We start from the raw sequence: 21010 nt of genomic DNA, 5'->3' as shown, positions 1-21010 counted from the left end.
TCTCTCTCTCTCTCTCTCTCTCTCTCTCTCTCTCTCTCTCTCTCTCTCTCTCTCTCTCTCTCTCTGACGACTCCAAAAACCTGTGGTCCACAGTACTACCTCCATCAGTTTAATAGAGTGAAGATAATTCTATTACCCTTTAACAAGGTGGTATTCTGAATACCCAGCAGTTATAATTAAGAGAATGCTTGTGATCATTATCAGAATCCATTCTCACTGCCTGGCGGCTCCTCTTTATTTACCCTTATCTACTGTTCTAGCTGCGGTCACCTGTTCCAGGCTTTCATTGAGTATCTGGGGATACTGTCCCACATGTCCTAGCCTCCCTTTTCATGTCCTTCAACTTCCGCCATTCCTTTACCTCCCACTTTCCTGGCCCCCATCTATTCCCAGCTTACTTCATCCTCTATACATGGTAACTCAGTTCCAGCTTTGCCTGGGACTCCAGGACCCGGGTATCATTAGATATTCCAACTCTAGACCCTGGGTTGTGAGTGAATCATCTCCATTTATGTAATGCAGCCTTTGGTCTCCATGGTGCAACTTGGTATAAATACACTTTTTTTTTCCCCTCTGAGGAGAAAGAACTGTATAAAAGGCCTGGCACCTATATGTTTGACTTTGCCCTCTGAGGATTTCTCTCTGTCCCCTATTGCTTGCCTTCCTGCTATCCTTGAAATGTTTCCACTGAGCCTAAATGTTCTGGATCTAGTGAGTTGTGAAGTAAGCATGCCAAGACCTCCAGATAGATTGAATGCTGACTAGCAGAGAGAGACAAGGAAGAAAACACTATCAGCAAATTGACCTCACTGAGTGTTGTGGTACCATGAAGGACTTTTATGATGGACATTTCTAGAATTGCTTACTTGAAGGTCTTATGAGTTATGGCCTGTCTTGCACGAAGGCTATGATATCCTGTCTTCCCAGCACTATGTGAACAGGCAGCGTGTCCCCTCCACTATCAGAACTGCCCCAGTACTCAGTTCCCTGGCATAATCATTGCCACCATCAAGGCAGTCAGTGCTCCACTTGACTTTCCCACCAGTCCATTAATAATACTGCAATTTCTAATTAATGAAACATAGGTCCTAGGACATGGTATTGGTGGAAAATTTATCACGTAGTAATCCAAGTTGGAGAAAGATTGTAAGGTGTTGAAATAGGAGCGGCGGGGATGCGTCCCCAACACCCCGGCCGCTTGGCTAGCTTATGCCCGAAATAACAACACACAAACTGTATTCATTTAAACACCGCTTGGCCCATGAACTCTAGCCCTTTCAGGCTAATTCTCGCACCTGGACTAGCTCATTTCTAATGATTGTTCGTAAGCACCCCAAGGTGTGCTTACCGGGAAGATTCTAGCCTCCATCCATCCTGGGTCGGAGGAGCTTCATTGCGTGCATCTGCCTGGGAGAGCGGAGCATGGCGTCTCTGCTCCAGAGAGCAAAGCTGTCCAGTCTCTCCGGAAGCAGAGCAGAGTCTGACCTCACTTCCTCTTCTGCCCAGCATCCTATTCTGTTTACTCCTCCCACCTATGCTTTAACCTATCAGGGCCAGCCAAGCAGTTTCTTTATTGCTCAATGACCTTCCTCCATCAGTAAGGCAGTCAGGCACTTAAGGAGACCCATGCATCACCTGTGGAAGAGAATACCTGAGACTTTTTAAGGGACATAGAAGTGGGGCAGGGGAGAGAAGGGAACCAACTACGTAAGTGAAAGCTTGGTTTAAGTCCCAGCTCTGCTTTTTTGTAGCTACATGCCCTTGGACCAACATCTTATGCTTTTAACTTCAGCTGTACAGTGGAGACTAAGCTACAAATCTCAGACTTGTTTTGAAAAAAATACCAAAATTATGCATCCTTTTCCAGGAAACAATCAATTAACATGATGGCTTTTGAGCTTTTGCTTTTTCTGTTGTGGAATATTACTTTACGATGTGGTACATTCATTTAGGCTGTAAAATATTTGTCTAATCATGCAAAATTGTGTGACATTCTTTTATGTTGCATTTTGTTTAACTTTGTAAAGCTCTGCTACGTTGCCTAACACACCGGTCAGTCTAATAAGGAACTGAATGACCAATTACTAGGCAAGAAAGAGAAATAGGCAGGGCTGCCAGGCGTAGAGAATAAATAGAAAAACATGAAGAGGAGGTGTGAGAAGAGAAGGAAAGGAGGACCACAGCCACACAGACAACCACAGAAAAAGAAGGAAAGCAAGATATATAGAATAAAGACAGGTAAAAGGTCCAGAGATGAAAGGTCAACAAGATAAATTTACGTTAGAAAAGCTGGATAGAAGCAAAACAAGCTAAGTCCTGGCATTAATAAGTAAGAATAAGTCTCTTTGTATTTATTTGAGAGCTGGGTGGCCAGCCCCTCAAAGAGTTTTTTTTTTTTAAATAAGCTACATTTTTCCAAAGTAAGTATTGATTAGGTTTTAACTCTGTGGAATTCAAGGCTAGAGAATATACTCCCTGAAAATGTCATGCTTGTTAAGAAATTGTGGTGTTTGTTGTTTTGACTTTTTGAGTTTCACTGATAGCCTGGTTGAAATTTTGGACATAGAGGAGGTGAAAGGGGACTGAAGTTCAGATATGGTTTCCTTGGAATTAATGGGACTGGAGACATTGATTCTGGAGTCTTCAACACAGATGTATACATTTGATGAAACAGTAAAAAGATTTTTTTTTTTAAAAGTAAAGTAGAGATTGGAATTTTGATGTTAGGGCACAAGCATCACATTTCATGAAAGTATCCATTCAATAGTATTGCTTCAAACATTGCCTCCAAGATACATGCCTTTTTTAGGTTTCCTCTAAAACATCTAGCAAGACTACCTATCCATTTAGGTTCACATGTGGATGACCCTTCAAAAACTCTTGATAATAAGAAAAATTAGAATTAGGTGACTCTTTCTTATCCAAAGAAGTTTTAGCTGTGCCAATATCCATAGAAAGGTGGATTTGAAGAGTAAGGCTCTATTAACTTTAATATTAAATACATACATATCTTGCAGATGTTAGAACCAAGCGTACCCTGCTCCCCTCTACCCTTCTACCCTTATAGCATTAAAATTATCCAGAGAGCAAATGCCAAGTAATGAAGTCTGGGTTACTCACCATCTGTCTCACTAAATGCCACTTGGAACCAGCAACTTTTAATTTGACAATAAAATCAATGAATGAAATATTGCAAGGTTGAAAGCAGTGCTGTGCAGAATTCATTAAAGGTGATGGTGTGTTCCAAAGGACACAAAGACCTGGCCCTTTGTACTTTACTTTCCCGTAATATCAGTACATCTACTTAATGAAACTTGAACTTCACCTATTTGCTTTTAAACTGGACTCTCTTGAACAAAACCAGGAAGCCATCTCTTTGGATCCTGCTTCTTTCAAAAAGAGCTGTAATAAAATTCTGAGGCTATAGAGCAAATGAAGGTGAAGAAGAGGGTTCCTGAGGGGTTTGGTTTCTTTTGGGGAGTCAATACCTACCCCATGGCTGGTGTAAAATATATTTGAAGCAACAATAGCACTATTTACAAATTATGAAAAGAGCTTAGGAAAGGGCTCATTTAGTAAAGTACATGGCATGCAAGGGTGTCTGAATTTAATGACCTGAATCCACAAGCTTGGAATCTCAGCACTCGGGGACATAGAGACAGGCAGGTCCACGAAGCTTGCTTGGTTGGCTAGCTAGCCTGGACTACTTGGAAAACTCCAGGCCATTAAGAGACCTTGTCTCAAAAGTAGGTGGACAACTCAAGTAGAACTACACCAGGCATTGCCTTTTGGCCTGCATATATACACACACATATGTGCATGTGTATGTGGACGTGTGCATGCACCTACATACCCACAAGTAATCAAGTAATGGGAAGAAATGCTTTTAATAACTAGTATAAGTAGAAAAGAACTAAGTCTTCAGTAGGGGCAGGTAGGGGAAATAAGAGTAAAATGAGCTGGGACTGGAAAAACTGCATCTGTTTTGTTAGAAGCTCTTCTTTCCTAGAGAGCGGGTTATTTGATGCATGTCAAGCAAGCAGTCAGAAAAAGAAAGACCTGGGATTACAGGTTAAGTTTGTAGTCTATCTGAATGTCTGCTAACAACCAAGTTCCCCCAGCAGATATTTACAGTGCAGTTCTGGCTTCTAGGCATCACTCATCTGAGGAAACACAGTAATCATTGACTCACAGGCCTCCATCAGGAACTTGTGTTCTATCATGAAAAAAGAGCAAGAAAACAGGATTACAAATATATACACATGCACACACACATACAAAAATGCATATGTGACTAACACTGTAAATTTAGAGGATTAGGGAATGAGGCATGGCAAGGGGTGCTATATGCTTTTCATTTATGTAATCAAATATTTGAGTCAAGTCACTTCTTAAAAAGAGACCTGTTTTGCTTTGGGGGCTCATGAGCATGATATCTGCATGAACTTAGCTCTGGTGAGGGCTCTTACAGCTGAATCACATCATTGTGTGAAACATGGCAGGGGTGTGTATGAGTGCAGGGAATTTCTTGCTAGACACAATCCAGACTATAGAACTCTATCCTTGTAACATCCTAAGCTTCACTAGATGCTATGATGTAATAGAAACTTTGACTTCAGTCTTCACTTGCTCAGAGGACTTTCACTGCAGATCGCACACATCTGTAGACTCATAAAAGGAAGCTTGGTGTGAATGTTCAAAGTCAAGTGGACCTAGCTTTATACTCTATTTTAAGTACTCTTCCCAGTACCCAGCATCTACTAACATCTCTACTCATTATTTTCTTTGTTCCTGCTATAGTTCTTAAAGACACTAAGGTATAAGTGAATGGGCCTGGATATGTTTTATGGTTTTCTCCTATCTGGTGAATTTGTTACCCCCTCCCACACCTTTACTAGCAAATCAAGAAAAGATTTAGTATCTAAATGTTGAGCCTTTCAGGTTAAATCCTAATAATAACAATAATAATTTACAGTTCACTTATTGGACAATTCTCAAATGTCAGCAAGCTAGGTATTTCACAAATACAATCCATCTTCCTTACAAGTTTGTAACTATGTTTTAAGAGTTTAGTTTGACAAACAGCAGACCAAAGCTCAGAGAGTAGAGGACCATATTTTATTTTTTCATCTGTGTCTTGATGATTATACCAGCTGGTATAGTAATACAGTAATTGTGAGTAGTGCTGAAAACATGAATTTGCAGGTATTTCTTTGGTCTGCTGACCGTCTTCTCTTAAATGTGGAATCTTGGATGAATCCATGGATTGATGGATAGAATAGAAGGGAGGATAGATGATAGATTAGATATACAGATGATAGACAAATCATGGATGGATGGATAGATAGATAGATAGATAGATAGATAGATAGATAGTATGAATGAGATAGTTACTGAAAATAGAAGTAAGTCCTTTGTAAAGAAGAAATGAACTAACAAATTTACTGGGACAGGAGAGGGCAATTGAAGGTGAATATGGTTAACAAACATCATATACTTTCATGAAAATATTTTTATGAAATCTTTTACACTACAATAAATATATGCTAATAACATTAATTAGTACATATATCCCTTCATCTTTGTCGTGGTCATGTTTGCTTTCTAACTTACAGCAATGAACAATTGTTTATCTTCACATTCCCATGTGTTTAAGTAGCAGAATACCTCTCCAATTCTCCCTACTTGTTCCCCTCTTACCCCCTAGCCTAGTAGCTGAAACCTTGCCTGGAGCCAGCAGGTTCAGAAAGAGGGAGATTGGGAATTCCAAGCCTGGAACAATTCATCTGATGGCTGGTGACACCAGCAGCAGAGGCCCAACAGTATAGCTTGCTCGTTTGTTCTTGTCTGGTTGTTACTGTTGATATATGAATAAGCAAGAAGACAGCTTCATTTTCATGAGTTAGCATGTGCCTAGAGTAGGGAAGACTGAGAACAGCACAGTTAATTCATAGCCACAGTTAATTCATAACAACGGCAAAGCATTTGCTCTCAGTCACAGTGTTTTCGCATAATAACTCCTTCGGAGATGAGGGAGGCACTGCAGAATGCTGTGTCATTCCCCCCAGGATTTGCCAGGGAATTCACTTCTTAATGGTATGGTAGGCCATTAAGCTGTTTGTATAATCAAGGTTAAGTGTTTAGACTGAAGCCTCTGGAGACAAGGATGTTGTTGCCTTGAGTTGGCAACAACCCCCCCCCCCCTGACATCAGGCAGCAAAATGAACTTCTGTCCTAGATGGATAATGCTGAACAGTAAGTAGCAAGAGAGCTGGGAAGGAAGCTGGGCACTCTGAGGTTTGCTTGTGGAAGTGGGGGAGGGGAGACTGCCTGCTGTGCAAAAAAGGACATTGATAGACAGAGCCAGGGCAGACATCAAGTGTCAGACAGACTTCCCTTGCATTCTACACAGAATCAGTTATTCTCTGCTTGCTTATCAGATCTCCAACCTACCAGATCTTCCCAGGTATCGTGGTGCTTCAAAACTGTTTCTTTCTCCTCATCTAACCTGGGTCAGGACTACATTTTATTTGTATTTAATTCCTTCATATTTTCTTTAGTGTCTGACCAAGCAAATCCTCAGTAGAGCTAAGGATGTACCAAAGTCTCAACAAAGCAAGGGCAACAGCAGCTGGGATGGTAACAAATGGAGGAAGTATGCAGTCTGGACACATAGGGCAGCACACACTACCAGGGAACTTCTGTACTGGTACCAGCAGATGTTGAAGGGACATTATGCTGTATTTATGTGTATGAATGGTTGCTTATATGTATGTTTATGCAATGCTTACAGAGTCAAGAAACGGGCATTAGAACCCCTGTAACTGGGATGATAGATGGTTGTAATCCACCATGTGGGTGCTTGAAATCAGATATGTGTCCTTTGTAAGAACAGCAAGATCTCTCAACCACCAACCATCTCTCTGGCCTCTCTTTTGAGATATTTCTCAGTGGTGTGATTTGAGTAAACATGAATTACCTTAGGCCTACAGGGGAGTAAAATCTAGTTCTCATATATCTACTTCTTGAGTGTTCCTCAAAGATGACTGAATTATATTACCTGGGGCTAGAGAGATGATTCGGTGACTAAGAGCACTGACTATCTTCTAGAGGATCTGTATTCGATTCCCAGCACTCACACAGTAGCTCAAAACCATCTAACTCCAGTTTCAGGAAACTAACACTGTCTTATTTCCTCCATGGCACCAGGCATGCATTTAGAACAGATATGCATGTAGACAAAACCATATGCTTTAAAATAAAGTGAAGTAAATGTAGCATTGGACAATTCTGCTGGTTTGTGTATTGAATGTAGATACCACCACATAAGCTAATTGTATGTCAGACCCTGCAGAAGAACCTCACACATAACTAAGGCTGAAAATAATCTTTCAGACACATCAGTAGTTTGTTTCAATGCATATATGAAGTATTGATAATTCAGATTTCAAGGCACTAGGGTCAGAATTGATGCTCCAGTGTGTTGATATCTAATAGAGTAAGAGTACTCAAGAGATTAACCACACACCACACATCTACACACTAACTTGCTCAGATGTAAAGGAGTAAAAAAAAGTGTCACCTTGTGTTGTTGATAAAAAGTGGTGCTAAGCTGTATCTATGTTATGTCTCCTTAACATTTGAGAACATAGTTATAATTCCCAACCTGTTGTGCTTTCTGAATAGTGATGTCCTTATCAGGATGGGGCTGCCCTAGGAAACCTAGAGCGTGGAAGAGCACATTGAGTGCACACATTGACACACATAGGAAGAAGGAATAGATAATGAAGAATAAAGAGAAAGAAGGGATAGAAGGAAGCTAAAGTGGTAAACTTAGTTTTCTCAAACTCACCAGTTAGTTAATTCCCACTGTAGTAGGAGACCGCTTGTTTGTTCCTGGCCACCCAAGAACCAAAATAATCCTACAGAAACTATTATTTAAATCACTACTTGGTGTATTGCTAGCTGGCTCATATTTTTGGTTAATCCATTTTTATTACTGTGGTATATAGCCCTTTTACCATGAGGCCTGTGGCCTACTGGCAAGGTTCTAGCTGACAGCTTGTGTTCCTCCCCTCTGGTACTTCATAGCATCTCACAGACTCTGCCTCCTCTCTCTATGTATATCTCTTCCAGCCTGGCAATATTCTGTTAAGCCACTGGCCAAAAGTGACTTCTTTATTAACCAATAAAAGCAACACATATACAGTAGGACTTCCCACACCACCCTCCCATTTGAGAGAAAACATTACCAAAAACAAGGCAGGTAGTTCCTTCTCTTGGGACTGGAAAACCAGAATGACATAACCTTCCACTAGCTATTGACTTTTATTTTGAAGTTCAAGGGTCTATTCCCAGGTGTGGTGGGGCATGATGTGTCTGAAATGATGACCCCTTGATCATACCCAGAAAAGAAAACTTATAAAATACCCTAAGCATTGTGCAAAGAGACATTCAATTTGTACAATTTGACACATATAACATGATTTAAATGCATGTATTCATACGAACCAAGAGAAATACCAAGGAAATGAGAAGTTGAAAAGTTTTCTAGAAGCTTCACAGCAAGAACACAGCAGGGCAAGAGTCCACATTTTATACCCTGCCTCCAATAGTGTTAATGCTTACCGCTCCCTCTCCCTAGCTGCAGACCTCAGTGGGCTTGGGAGACACACCAAGCAGACAACTCAGGGAATTCACAAGCCTACAGGCAAAACCCAAGGCTGCTGAACAACCAATAAGGAAAAATCACTTCTGCTCACTACTGTTTCAATAAATGATATAACGGCTACTGAATCTACTTAAAGCAAAATGAAATCTTCTGTTGATTATTTTGCTCTTTTCAGCCAATGGATCTGAACATTACAATCATGCTGATAGTTATTTTATTTTTTTGTACAACATCAAGTGAAGGAATTTTGTGCTGTCAGCAGAAGAAAGATATCCCAGGCTTGAGAGAGAAAGATTTGAATGTTATCTCCAGAGACAACTTAAAGTTATTCCTGAAGGTTCTTAAGTTTAAGCTTTTTATGAGCAATTTGCTGCTGCTGTTTTCTATCTTTGCAGTTCTCCGTGTGAGGGACACTGACACCTGACTGAGCTCAACAACTTTATAAAAGTTGCATTGATATTGGGAATAGGAGAGAGTGAAATGACATGCATTTTCAAAATCACAGGGACAAGGGCTGGGGCTGTTGACACCACCAACTGGTAACATAGTATTCAATTTCCTAGGCTTATGTGAGGATATTTGACATTGGTAAAAATACTCGCCTACCATACATAGAAGGCTATGTCCAATCCCTAGTACAGCCAAAAATAAAGTAAAAGAAAGCATTGACTTGAGGAGGATATATTGGTTGCATTGACTTTATTGGGACAAGTCAGTCAGTAAAGTAAGGTCAATCATGGGAATCTGACTCAAAAGCATAAGACTGGCGGAACACATCTGTAGCATGTCAAAAAGACAGGGATAGGAATGTCCCTTGGGCTTGTGAGCCTGCCCAGCTGGAGCAGCAAACTCGAGATACATTGAGAGACTTAATTTGAAAGTTTAAGGTAGAAAACAATACAGGAATACATCTCATGTCAACCTCGACCATACACACACTTACACATGCATACACCACATACACATCAAAGACATGAAAGAACACTAATATTTATGTGTGTATGCCAAAAAAGTCATTTATATAGCTATCATTTGTTAAACACTTACTGTATGTGAAACATTGAAATATTACCCAGATCTTGGCATTTGCTGATGTAGGAATATGGGGCATGTACACATGAGGGGCATGTATGCTTACTACTACTCAGTTGGTAATTTAAGGGATGTAAATCAGCTGAAGGCACAAATACTGATAGAAATTACCAAATAAAAATATATGCCATGATGCCATAAATACAAAATATATCTCAGACTTGGAGTTATATGTTAAGTGTCAAGCTCAATATAGGCTTTGAGAGGACTGTGGGTAAGGACTAGCAGGGGCAAGTATGATCCCTGCTGAGGGAGTGCTTGGTGAACGAGAAAGACAAGAACACAAGTAACACCCTACAATTTTGTTGGGTAGGAAGGAAGCATTAGCTAGGGGAATAATCGTTTGAAGCAATAGGCTGAGACAAATAAAATGTGGATGGTGCCAAAATACAGAATTTGGATTTCAGATACTGAGAGTCCATATTTCCTGAGATGCATATAGCCATCCTCAATGCAGTAAAACCTCATTATTCCCTGCTTGTCAGCTCTGAGTATATGGTACATGTAATAGTTACTCTTCTGTTGCTGTGATAAAATACCATGATCAAAAAATCATTTATAGAACAGATTATTTTTGTTTATGGTTCCAGGGGGATAAGAGTAAATCGTGGCAGGAAGCTGTGATAGCAAGCATCAGGGATGGGATGAACTATGCGATTTCACCTTCAACCACAAACATAAAGCAGAGAGAGAAGCAGAAGTAGGGCAAGTCTTAAATTTCTCAAAACCCACCCTTGGTGATACATTTCCCTCAGCAAGGCTGCACCACCTCTCCAAACAGCATTACCAACTGTTTACCAACATTTCAAGTGCCTGAACCTATGGTAGGGCATTCCTCATTCAAACCACCACATCTTTGCCAGGTCTGAGTTTGTGATGTCCTTTATCAATTCAAAAGCATTAGTGATACTAACTCAGACTCCTTAATTAGTGTCTGCTGTTACCCCCAAGGACTATTTTAGCTTTGTCCAATCCTCCTATGTAGGAATATCAAATTGTTCTCCAGTGCAAGGATTCTGATTAGAGCTTCTCAGCTAAGGGGCCAAGTCTTTTTGAGCTGCTTGTTTTGCAATAAACCTCAAGGTTATTGCATGAAGCATTTATTGGCTCTTCCACTCACTAAATTGGACATACACTTTATGAAGGGATTCTACAAGTTTGGGTTGCAATCACCTACATTGACAAAGTGGGCGGTAGTATTTTTCCTGTGCCTCTAATTTATATGTTTGTGCAGGGACGATGATTTAGATAGCAGCTTAATAAATTGATCAAATAAATTGCAGCAAACTTTTGCACCATCATTTCAGAGAGCTGTCATCAAACCAAGGTCCTATATCACCCAGCGTGGTGTTCCAACAGTACTGCTGTGTTTTCTTAGCATCCAGCTGGGTTTTCATTTGGTTAGAAAGCTCTTTATTTCTAAGATTGGTCAACAGCATGAGAAGTTTCACTTCAGAAGGTTAGCTGTGAAAGCCATCAGTGGCTAGTTGTGTGACTGTTAGCAAATCATTTAAAGTTCCTAAACCTCAGTTTCTCATTCTGTGAAATGTGGATCACTAATGCTCATAAGAAAAGGATGTGGGTGTCAGACAAATGCAGATTTACATACTAGCTTCATCAGTAATTGTTTGTAATTGTATTAATCACTGGTTGTATGAAAGTCTCATTCCCCAGTCAATAAAATGGCAGGGGTAATTCTAAGATACCTTTTTCTGATAACTTATAGTAGAATGTCTAAATGAAACTAGGTAGGTTTGATAACATGCCTGAAAGGCTCAGAGATTCAGTCCTACCTACATTCCAGACACACATCCCTTAGTGATGGACTACACTCACTAGACACAGCCAAATATGATTAATGATCCCTAGAAACACAGCCCTAAATGATAGACTACAAGCCTAACCCATCTGAAATGTTATGGTTCACCAGAGACAAGGTTGGCTATGGTGGCAGAAAAGTACTTATCCATCCAGATGACATCATTGCATTGACATGATGTTGACATGGTGCTTAGTAACATAGATGATGTGGGATTCCCCTCTATATGCTATGAATATGTTTTACTACCATTGGTTAATAAAGAGGCTGCTTTCGGCCAATGGCTTAACAGAATATAATTAGGCTGGAAAAGATAGAGAGAGAGAGTAGGCAGAGTCAGGGAGAAGCCATATAGCCACCACAGGAGAAATATGCTGGACACCAGATGGAAACTTACCAGTAGACTACGACCAGATGGCAATACAAAGATTAATAGAAATGGGTTAATTTAAGATATAAGAGCTAGAAAATAAGAAATGTGAGCTAATAGGCCAAGCAATGTTGTAATAATACAGTTTCTGTGTAATTGTTTTGGGTCTGGGCAGCTAGGAAACGAACAAGCAGCCTCCGACAACACATAGATGGATGTATTTTGGAAGTAGTAACAACAGAAGCACTGTGACAAGCTGGCTCTTGACTATGGACTCTCCTCTCATGAAACAAGGATAATCCCTTATTCCTTAATTTAAAAAAATGCAGAAATCCAATAAATTAATATATAAAAGAAAACATCATATTGGAATGCTTGAAGATTAGTATGTCAGGTCATAAAGATATAACTCATGTCCCATGATTTAGGGAATGAAACACATCTGTATGCATGGATAGATGGACAGATGTTTGGGTGGATGGATGGATGGTTGGAGACTATGGCATTGTCAAAAACAGATGACCTTGGACAAGATAATTAACCGTTTTGGAAGCTGTGTCTTCTCTGTAAAATTGAGATAATAAAAGCAGCTGCCTAACTGTAAGAATGAAATATGTTTATGCAAGTTAAACACTTGGGTCAGGACCTAGCACTTAATGAAAGCCCCCAGTGAATGTGAGCTGTTATTATGAAAATGTGGGTCTGCATAATTATTCATTGTGTCTGGTACTCTCCAGCCCTAGATGCCTGTGCTGCTGCTTCTAAGACATCTGTATTCTCTGTGTTTTACAGGCCAACAGGTCCTGGGCTTGGTAGAGAACCAGAGTGACTGGTATCTTGGAAATCTCTGGAAAAATCACCGTCCATGGCCAGCCCTTGGAAGGGGCTACAACACAGGTAAATCATAAGGGCAATGTAAACAGGGGACAACAGAGAGTGATGTTTAGACTCATTGTCCCTTCCTAAAAGAGAGGGGATGTGTAGCAATGTGGAGGAAGACATGCAGTTTCCTGTTTCATCAGAGCATAGGACATGCACAGGTGGCACTTTCAGTTATTACTCTATGTCATGCTGCAAGCAATAAGCAGTTGAGCTGTGGAAGTATGGTGCGGTCTTTCCAGAAAGCCTCTCGTCTGGCTTTAATGCTGATCTCCCATTGAATTCTTTATCAGTTTGACATGTAATGTCTTTATCTATTGATATAAATTAGAGATCAGTCTCTAGCAATAAATTCAATATTTAGTTTCTTAATTGAACAGATATTGTCTTGTATATTGTATGTGCAGCTTGGCTATTCAGGGGTCTGCACTTGCAATACGTATCAGTATTTGTCTTAGTGCAGTCTTCCATGTATAGGCTGGGAAAACAGCAGGAGCTCATATTTTCTCTGATTATTCTTATCTCTAAAAGGTACATATATAGCCTAGCGAGTGTCAGAAGAAAAGGCAGACATATTTGAAAATTGTTAGTTCTGGGTACTGCATTCCTCAAATATCATGTCCAAAGTCACATATTGTTTTCTACTTGTTACTACCACCAATCTTGGAATTTGTCTTTGTTTCTTGTTTCTCTGTTATTAATAGTTACTTGTGCAGCCATTCTTTATTCAACATATATCTGAATTATAAGTAACATAGATGCAGTCCATGGCTTCAGGGAATGGATGAATATACTGCTAAATAGTAGAGGAATCTGAGGACTCTCTGAGAAGGTTTGGGATGGGAAACTGAAGATATAATGACCAGAATAGTATGAATGGAAGTACTTCTGAATTCCAATAATGGCAAGACAGCACTTCTTCCTACCTGGTAGTTGTTAGTTTGACATTGAAGTAGATGCTAGCTTGGATTAGCATCATAGGATCCTGATGCTATATTTTTCTGTACTAGAGAAAATTGATGCTTAGAGATTTCAAGAGTGCAATCCTAATTAAGGAAGCCTGTAAGATTAGCTACTGACCTTGCTACCTCAAACTTGAAACACTTTATGATCAAATACTTTTTGTTTGTATTTGGTTTTAAATTTTGTGACAGAGCCCAGGCCAGCATAGAATTTACTATGTATCCCAGACTGTCCTTAATATCCTGACATTGCATACATATGTGATTCAAATACTCTTAAGTATACTGGGCTCTGTCCTTAAGGAGTCTAGTGGGTCTGTGGAGGGGTCAATATTGCACTGTAAGGAGCCTTTGGGATGTTTCTGAAGCAGAATATCCAAAACCCTTCTATAATGAAATAGGATATATTGTCTCTCTTCCAGCAAGAATAATGAGACACCTCCCTGTATGTGTGTGTGTGTGTGTGTGTGTGTGTGTGTGTGTGTGTGCACATACATGCTCCCAGATTCATATGTATAGAGGCCAAAAAGCAATCTTCTGTGTCTTTCACCTTGTTTTTTGAGGCAGGGTTTCTTATCATGACCTAGGACTCAATGATTAGGTTTGACTGCCTGATCTGCAAGCCCTAAGAATCTGCCTGTCTGCCTCCACAGAGTTGAGAATACAAGTATGTGGACACACGTGCAAACACACACACAAACAAACACCCACACACATGGCTTTTTTACATGGATACAGTGTGCCTAACTCAGATCCTCAAAGTTGCATGCATGGCAAGCACTTTGTTGATTGAGCCATGTCCCCCGGATCCATGAACACTGTTTTCTTAATGCATTTGAGATTGAACTGTGTATGATTTCACAGTAGGCCAATGAGAAGGCATCATGTATCTAGATGAAGCAAAAACAGCCAACTTTTCATTAATGTCTAGGCTTTCAAAGAGACAGATACCTCTGTATTTTTGAATGAAAAAGGGAGGTTTCAGGTGATGCCTGTCATGCAGACTTCCTGTTCCTCAAGACCTATGCTAATAAAAATTCTCATGTAGAAATAAACTACAGCACATTGAGGATGCAGTATCAAGTCATGGTTATCTTCATTAAACTAAAGCACTTATCACCAATCTAGGTTTGCAAGGAGAAGAAAAGTCTAGAACCATGGAAAATTGCTATGGCAAGGATGGCAAGTTCCTCCTTCTGTTGTATATATTTCCTCATAGCATGATAATAGACAAGTGTCTTAACCGCCTTCAATTTGTATTAGTATGTTGAGACAGTGAGTTTTCCCTTGAAAGGTCATAAAAGGGTACGGCAGGTAGGGAAAAGCCCTGTGATATGTGACAAGTCTGTTTCAATCAGCAAATGGCACCAAGTAATCATTATAAAAGAAATTATTTATCATCAAGATGACATGGCTTTCCCAATGAGGACTTTTTTTTTATGACCAGTGAGTGTGCCACACATCAGCAGATGAGTTATCCAACTCTTAGGGAAATTGAAAACTCTACTGGAGGTAACTAATCACTCTAAATCCCAGCCATCTGTCTCTCATGAGGCTCCTCTAGTAAAGGATGTGGATGCTATTGGTAAGCTCCAACACATTTGGGTTGGAACCACAGCTTGACCACTGAGTCTTAACTATAGGCTTGGTCACTCAACTCGATCAGCTTAGTTTTCTGCCTTGTCAGGTCAGTACCCTCATCTTGTGAAGACCACTTGCTTTGGAAGAAACTATTAAGAACCCAGCCTGATGCCAGTCATAGAGTAGGTACTCAGTTCATTCTAGTCTCTGTCCTGCTGTGCATTTCATCACTTAATTCAGGAAATGGTGGGTACATAACTAATCAGCTGCTTATCAGTCTCTTAAGCACCAAAGTCAGGGAAAAATAATTAGTCATTCTATTTTTATACAAGTATGCACCTTTCCCCACTGTCTGGTAAAGCTTAGCATTTAGTTCTATAATTAAAAGGAAATAACACCTATTTTAGTAACTATACCAATTTCCCAACTTTATTTGGCTCTTAAAATCTCCAAAAACAGAGCATGACATGTTTTAGCTGCAAGATCTGCCTCTTAGGCCTAACTTGTATTTTTAAACTCTGAATTTTACAAAGCATACTCAACATTGTAAGCTCATAGCCTTTAGACCCAGAAGCTTGATAATCTTTGGTCAGAATCTGGGCAACTTTGTGAGGGTGTCACTGTAAGTACCTGTAAGCCAGAACATCTTGGGGGCTTGGTTTGGCTCCATTTCTCTGTCAGAACCAGTCTAACTGTCAAAGTAGTACGTGTAATGGTAAAATAAAATGCTGTGGGATCCCAAGTGGCTACAGCGGGAAGCAGACCATGAGACCATGCTGCAGGTCCCCGAGTCAGGGCAGGCAGCAGGCAGGGGTCCTGAGAGCAGCCAGTCCTAGTCAGGGATGACACACAAGACCATGCTGCAGGTCTCCGAAGGTGGCTGATCCTGGGCAGGGAGCCACGTGGCCGGTAAGAGACAAAGACTTGGATAGGCATACCATGCAAGGTGGGGTTGGATATTTATTTATTTATTTATTTATTTATTTATTTATTTATTTATTTATTTATTGGGTTATGGAGGGGAAAGGAAGCAAGGGAGAAGAGCATAGAGGTAGAGAGAGGAGGGAGGCAGGAAGGGAAGGAGGCAGGGAGGGAGGGAAAAGGTGGAAGTAGGGATAGAATGGAGCAAGGCAGAAGCTGCCTCTTTGGGGGAGCTGAAGATCAGCTTGCCTCGGTGGACTGGGGAAGGAGTGGTCATGGCCTGTCTCTTAAAAAGACAGGACAGATCATTACAGTACTGTTTAGCTACACTCCTCAAATGCCCCTGCTTCCCACCAGACCCATTCCCATGCAGCTCAGCTGTGTTTTCTCAATGTTGGTTGATTCCTAGGGTTATCCTCTAATGAAACCTTCCCCTTGAAAGGTCCAGCTAGGCTTCCACTTCATCTCGGTTTGTGTTTCTTTCCAATCGACTTTCACAAGGCACAGAGGTCCTTAAGAGATTTGGGGAAATATTCCTTCCACCTCCTCTTTCTTCATCTTGCAGATGTTTGAGGCAGAGTCTCACCACAGTAGCCTAACTGGCCCAGAACTCCCTGTGTAGCTGAGGATGACCTCAAACTTGGCAGCAATGCCCTTGCCTCAGTTACTGCTTTCGGCACCACACCTGACTCTTAGTGACGATGGTTATAATTCGTTCTCCTGCTTATGTATCATGGAGCTGGAACAACTGTAGATGAGATGACTAGGCAGTCCCAAAACAGAACTTTTGCCAGTAAGTGTTCAGGTGGATTTAAGGGCACCTTCCATATCCTTGGCACAGAAAAAGAACATTCCCAACTACTCTGTCCATGTATCACCTCCTGGGTACAAGAAGATGCCATTCACTCAGCATTCATAAAACAGGTTTGACAAGCTCATTAAAATTCATCTCACTTCTGTTCATATGGTGATGGATGGCTGACTATCTTAAAAAGCAAACAACAGCAAAGGAGGGGGGATGAAAACACTTGGATGAGAGTTTGGGAAAGGCAAGGCAGACTGAGAGGACATTAAGGAGCGTATTCAAGCTCAACAGAGATTTATTTGGCAATATCACAAAGGATCCAAGGGGAAGTTTTATTGTCCCTAGATGAAGGACATGTTAGCTAGAGAAGGTCTGAGATTTGCAGGCAAATGGATGGATCTAGAAAACATCATATTGAGTGAGGTAACTCAGACCTAGAAAGACAAATATCATATGTACTCACTCATAAGTGGATTTTAGACATAAAATAAAGAAAACCAGCCTACAATTCATAGGGCGGGACAGAAACCTCTATCAATACCCCTCCCTCAGCCGAAATTCTTATCTCCTGAACTATTTTTCCTTATGCATGTGGTGCAGGAGAATTGTCTGTATTCTGTCAGTCATATTTTAAATAAATGCTGATTGGCCAGGCAGCAAATGTAGGTGGAAAAACCAGACAGGAAGTAGAAATGATGTAATGAGAACAGGAGAATTCTGGGAAGGAGGAAGTTGATTTCTCCCATTCCTGCCCAGACCACCCAAGCAGCAGGATGTGATCTACCCCACTGAAAAAAGGTACTGAGCCACATGGCTAACATAGATCAGAAAAATGGGTTAATCAAGATGTGAGAGTTAGCCAGTGAGACGCTAGAGCTTATGGGCCAATCAGCTTATAATTTATGGAGACCTATGTGTGATTTTCTTTGGGGCTAAACAGTTGTGGGGTATCAGGCGGGACAGAAACCCAACAAACAGGACCCGTTCATGTTACATGCATGATCTCATATTCTGAAAAATTTTGGCCCTAGAGTCTGATCTTTTCCTCGCTTGGCTAAGTAGATCACAAGGCTACTGTAATCAGAAGCCTTTTTCCTTCCCCAGCAACCCAGACCTGAACAATCACACAAAACTATATTGATTACAACATTGGCCAATGGTTCAAGCATATTAGCTAGTTCTTATGTCATAAATTGATCCATTTCTATTAGTCTGTATATTACCATGAGGCAGTGGCTTGCCAGTAAGGTTCTGCCATCTTTCTTATTTGGCAGCTACATGGTGTCTGCCTTGCTCGGCCTTCTTTCTCCTTGCATTCAGTTTACTTTTCCTGCTTACCTATATTCTGTCCTGCCATAGGCCCGACAGCTTCTTTATTAACCAATGGTAATAAAACATAGTATACAGAGAGGAATCCCACATCAGGCTGCCACCTGCTGAACAGAAAGTTGAACAAGAAGAAACAAAATACAAAAGAAAGATTCCTCCATCTGAGCTGGGCCTCCTGTCTCAGGTACAGCGGCATGATAGCATTTGTGGGCCTACAGTATACAGGTACTATCCCATCCTCCAGGCTTCTTCTGCCTTTATCCTTGTACAGCCTGCCAGAAAGTAACCAGACCACTTCTTTATACCCTGTTCTCCACTGTGAGTTAAGAATACTAATGTTGCCCTGGTGCATTCACACTGTTGTAGTAATACCATGAACAATAAGGATGTATTTCACTTCATTCAGAGACCAGGATGTCAGATTCAGGTACATTCAACACCTAGCCAGGGGCTGCTGTCTGATTCTTGTCTTGGCATTTTCTGGCTGTTTCCTTCCTGTTTTTTTTTTTTTTAAAGTGGGGAAGGGTGAAGGAATTTTTCTATATCTTGTTTACACCCTGACCACCTCCCAAAGACCTCAGTGACCATTTTGGTGATTAGAGTTTCAATTTTCGAGTTTGGAGATTAACACATTCAGACTGTAGCCAATACCTCCCTGATAGAGAAACAATATTCCTCCAGAAAATGCTGAGGAACAAAAGCGAGAGGATAAAGTTGCCATGAAGCTGCACGACGTAAGCAGCACCCTGTTTTCTGTATCTGCAAGAGAGTCCTGAGTCCTCAAGTCCTTGATTAGCAACAGGTTACCCATATACTTGCAATTGCATAGCAGCAGCATTTCCGAGCTACATTTTATTACAACCAAATGGCACACTTTGTTTTGTGCTAGTGGGTTATTAACCACAGGCAATATGTTGTACAGCAGACTCCTAGAATGTATTTATCATGCATGGAAGAAATTCTGCTCATTGAGAATCATCCATACTTGACTCCAACACACACACACACACACACAAGCAAACAAAAAACCTAATAAAGTGGACTAGCAATCTTCCCATCTTTGGTCACATTGTATTGGTAGCTCAGAATCTATGGAGGTGGGAATAGAACACCATGGGAATCAATTAACACCACACGTCACACTTTGTCCCTTTCTGGAATCCTGTCTGGCCCTCACATGCCTAACAAAGCTGCCTACAGTTTTTTGGTCATTCGACTTTTGATTTTTTCCATGTAGGCAGTTGTCTGCTCCATCGGTATCTGTGTCTTCTTCTAATATGCTCTGTTTATTTAAAAATAAAATAGTATATATCTTTCTACATTTATTTAGATAACATGAAGCGTTATCTTTCTTTCTAATACTGCATTGTTTTTCCATTTGATGATGATCATTTATTTTTCCCCTAGTTGGTATTAATTGAGAAGTGGTATAAAATTTTATCAAATAAAATGAAAAAATTTAATTTATACCAATTCTCAATTAAATGGTTATATTATATGTAAATATAATATTTTTGTTTGCTGTCTATGTTGGGCATATGGTCTCTATATTTCAGAAGAAGAAGTATTTTTTTTTGCAGAGAAACTATTAATATAAAGCCAGCTTCAACTTCCTTAGCTCAGAGAGATGTTCTCTGACAATAAAGTCTAAGCCTCTGAAGTTAAAGGTCATGAATCTAAGGCCAGGGAAAACAGAGCCTATGCTAGCCATGAGTAGCTATATCTGGCTCAGCATTTCAATTGACCTAGAGGAGCAGAAACAAGATTGGCATGACCTTTCCTGAAAACATTGCTGCCTTACCCTACTGACCCATGCAGTCAGGAAAGCTCCTTGATGCCAGCGTTATCAAGAACAAGAGCTGTGACTGTGCACCCAGACACAGGGCAATGGGCGGTAAGAAAAATCCAGAAGCTCCCTTCCATGGAGAATATCTGTCAGCATTCATTTGATGCCTGTTTTTCACAAATCAGAGAGATGAATTTATGATGGGATTGAGGCATCTGATTTCTTTGGGGCCTTCCAAGTTCATGGCACTAATCTCAGACTTGATGCCTGTTTTCATGTGCATTAGCTCATTCAATCCCCATTTTACAGAGGAATTTATGAAGGCTCCATGAGGTTAATTGGTTTCACAGGTTAGCAGAACAGGTAAATGACGGGACCAAAGGCTTAAGCTTTCCTTATAAGCTCTTAGGCTGTCAGTTCATAGCAATAGTTGGTAGAGCGATTATGTAACTCTGGGAATTTGACCAACCCCATTCCTTAGTAAACTGGGTTAGATAACTATGGGTTCTTTTTGTTTGTTTGTTTGTTTTCTTTTGTTGTTGTTGTTGTTTGAGACAGGGTTTTTCTATGTCGTAACCCTTGACTATCCTGGAACTTGCCCACCATAGGCTTAGGTGTTTGAATATTTGGTCCCCTGTTAGTGGTGCTGTTTGAGCAGGTTTAAGAGGTGTGGCCTTGCTGTAGGAAGTGTGTCACTAAGAGACCAGCTTTGGGCTGGTGGAGGAGGTTTGGAGGAGGGCTGTGGGGAAGAACTGTGGATGGAATGTAAAATAAAATTTAAAAAATTAAATTAAT

At 40.5% G+C, this 21010-nt stretch overlaps 1 protein-coding gene across 6 annotated transcripts in view; it reads left to right on the top strand.

Annotated features, from left to right (window-relative positions):
• Large1 (LARGE xylosyl- and glucuronyltransferase 1) overlaps window positions 1-21010 on the top strand; it is a 383834-nt gene that overhangs the window by 283369 nt on the left and 79455 nt on the right. For all 6 annotated transcript variants that reach the window (XR_007588866.1, XM_050123188.1, XM_050123191.1 and 3 more), the window contains one exon: window positions 12745-12849. Coding sequence is in view for 5 of the 6 variants with exons in the window: in XM_050123188.1 (XP_049979145.1) it covers window positions 12745-12849 (105 nt within the window). In the remaining variant the exon portion in view is untranslated. The remainder of the gene's footprint in view (window positions 1-12744; window positions 12850-21010) is intronic.

This window comes from Alexandromys fortis, unplaced genomic scaffold (assembly GCF_014885135.2).
Source record: "Alexandromys fortis isolate MF-2015 unplaced genomic scaffold, M_Fortis_MF-2015_v1.1 scaffold_185, whole genome shotgun sequence".
Lineage (NCBI taxonomy): Eukaryota > Metazoa > Chordata > Mammalia > Rodentia > Cricetidae > Alexandromys > Alexandromys fortis.
This window is presented reverse-complemented; position numbering and strand designations above follow the sequence as displayed.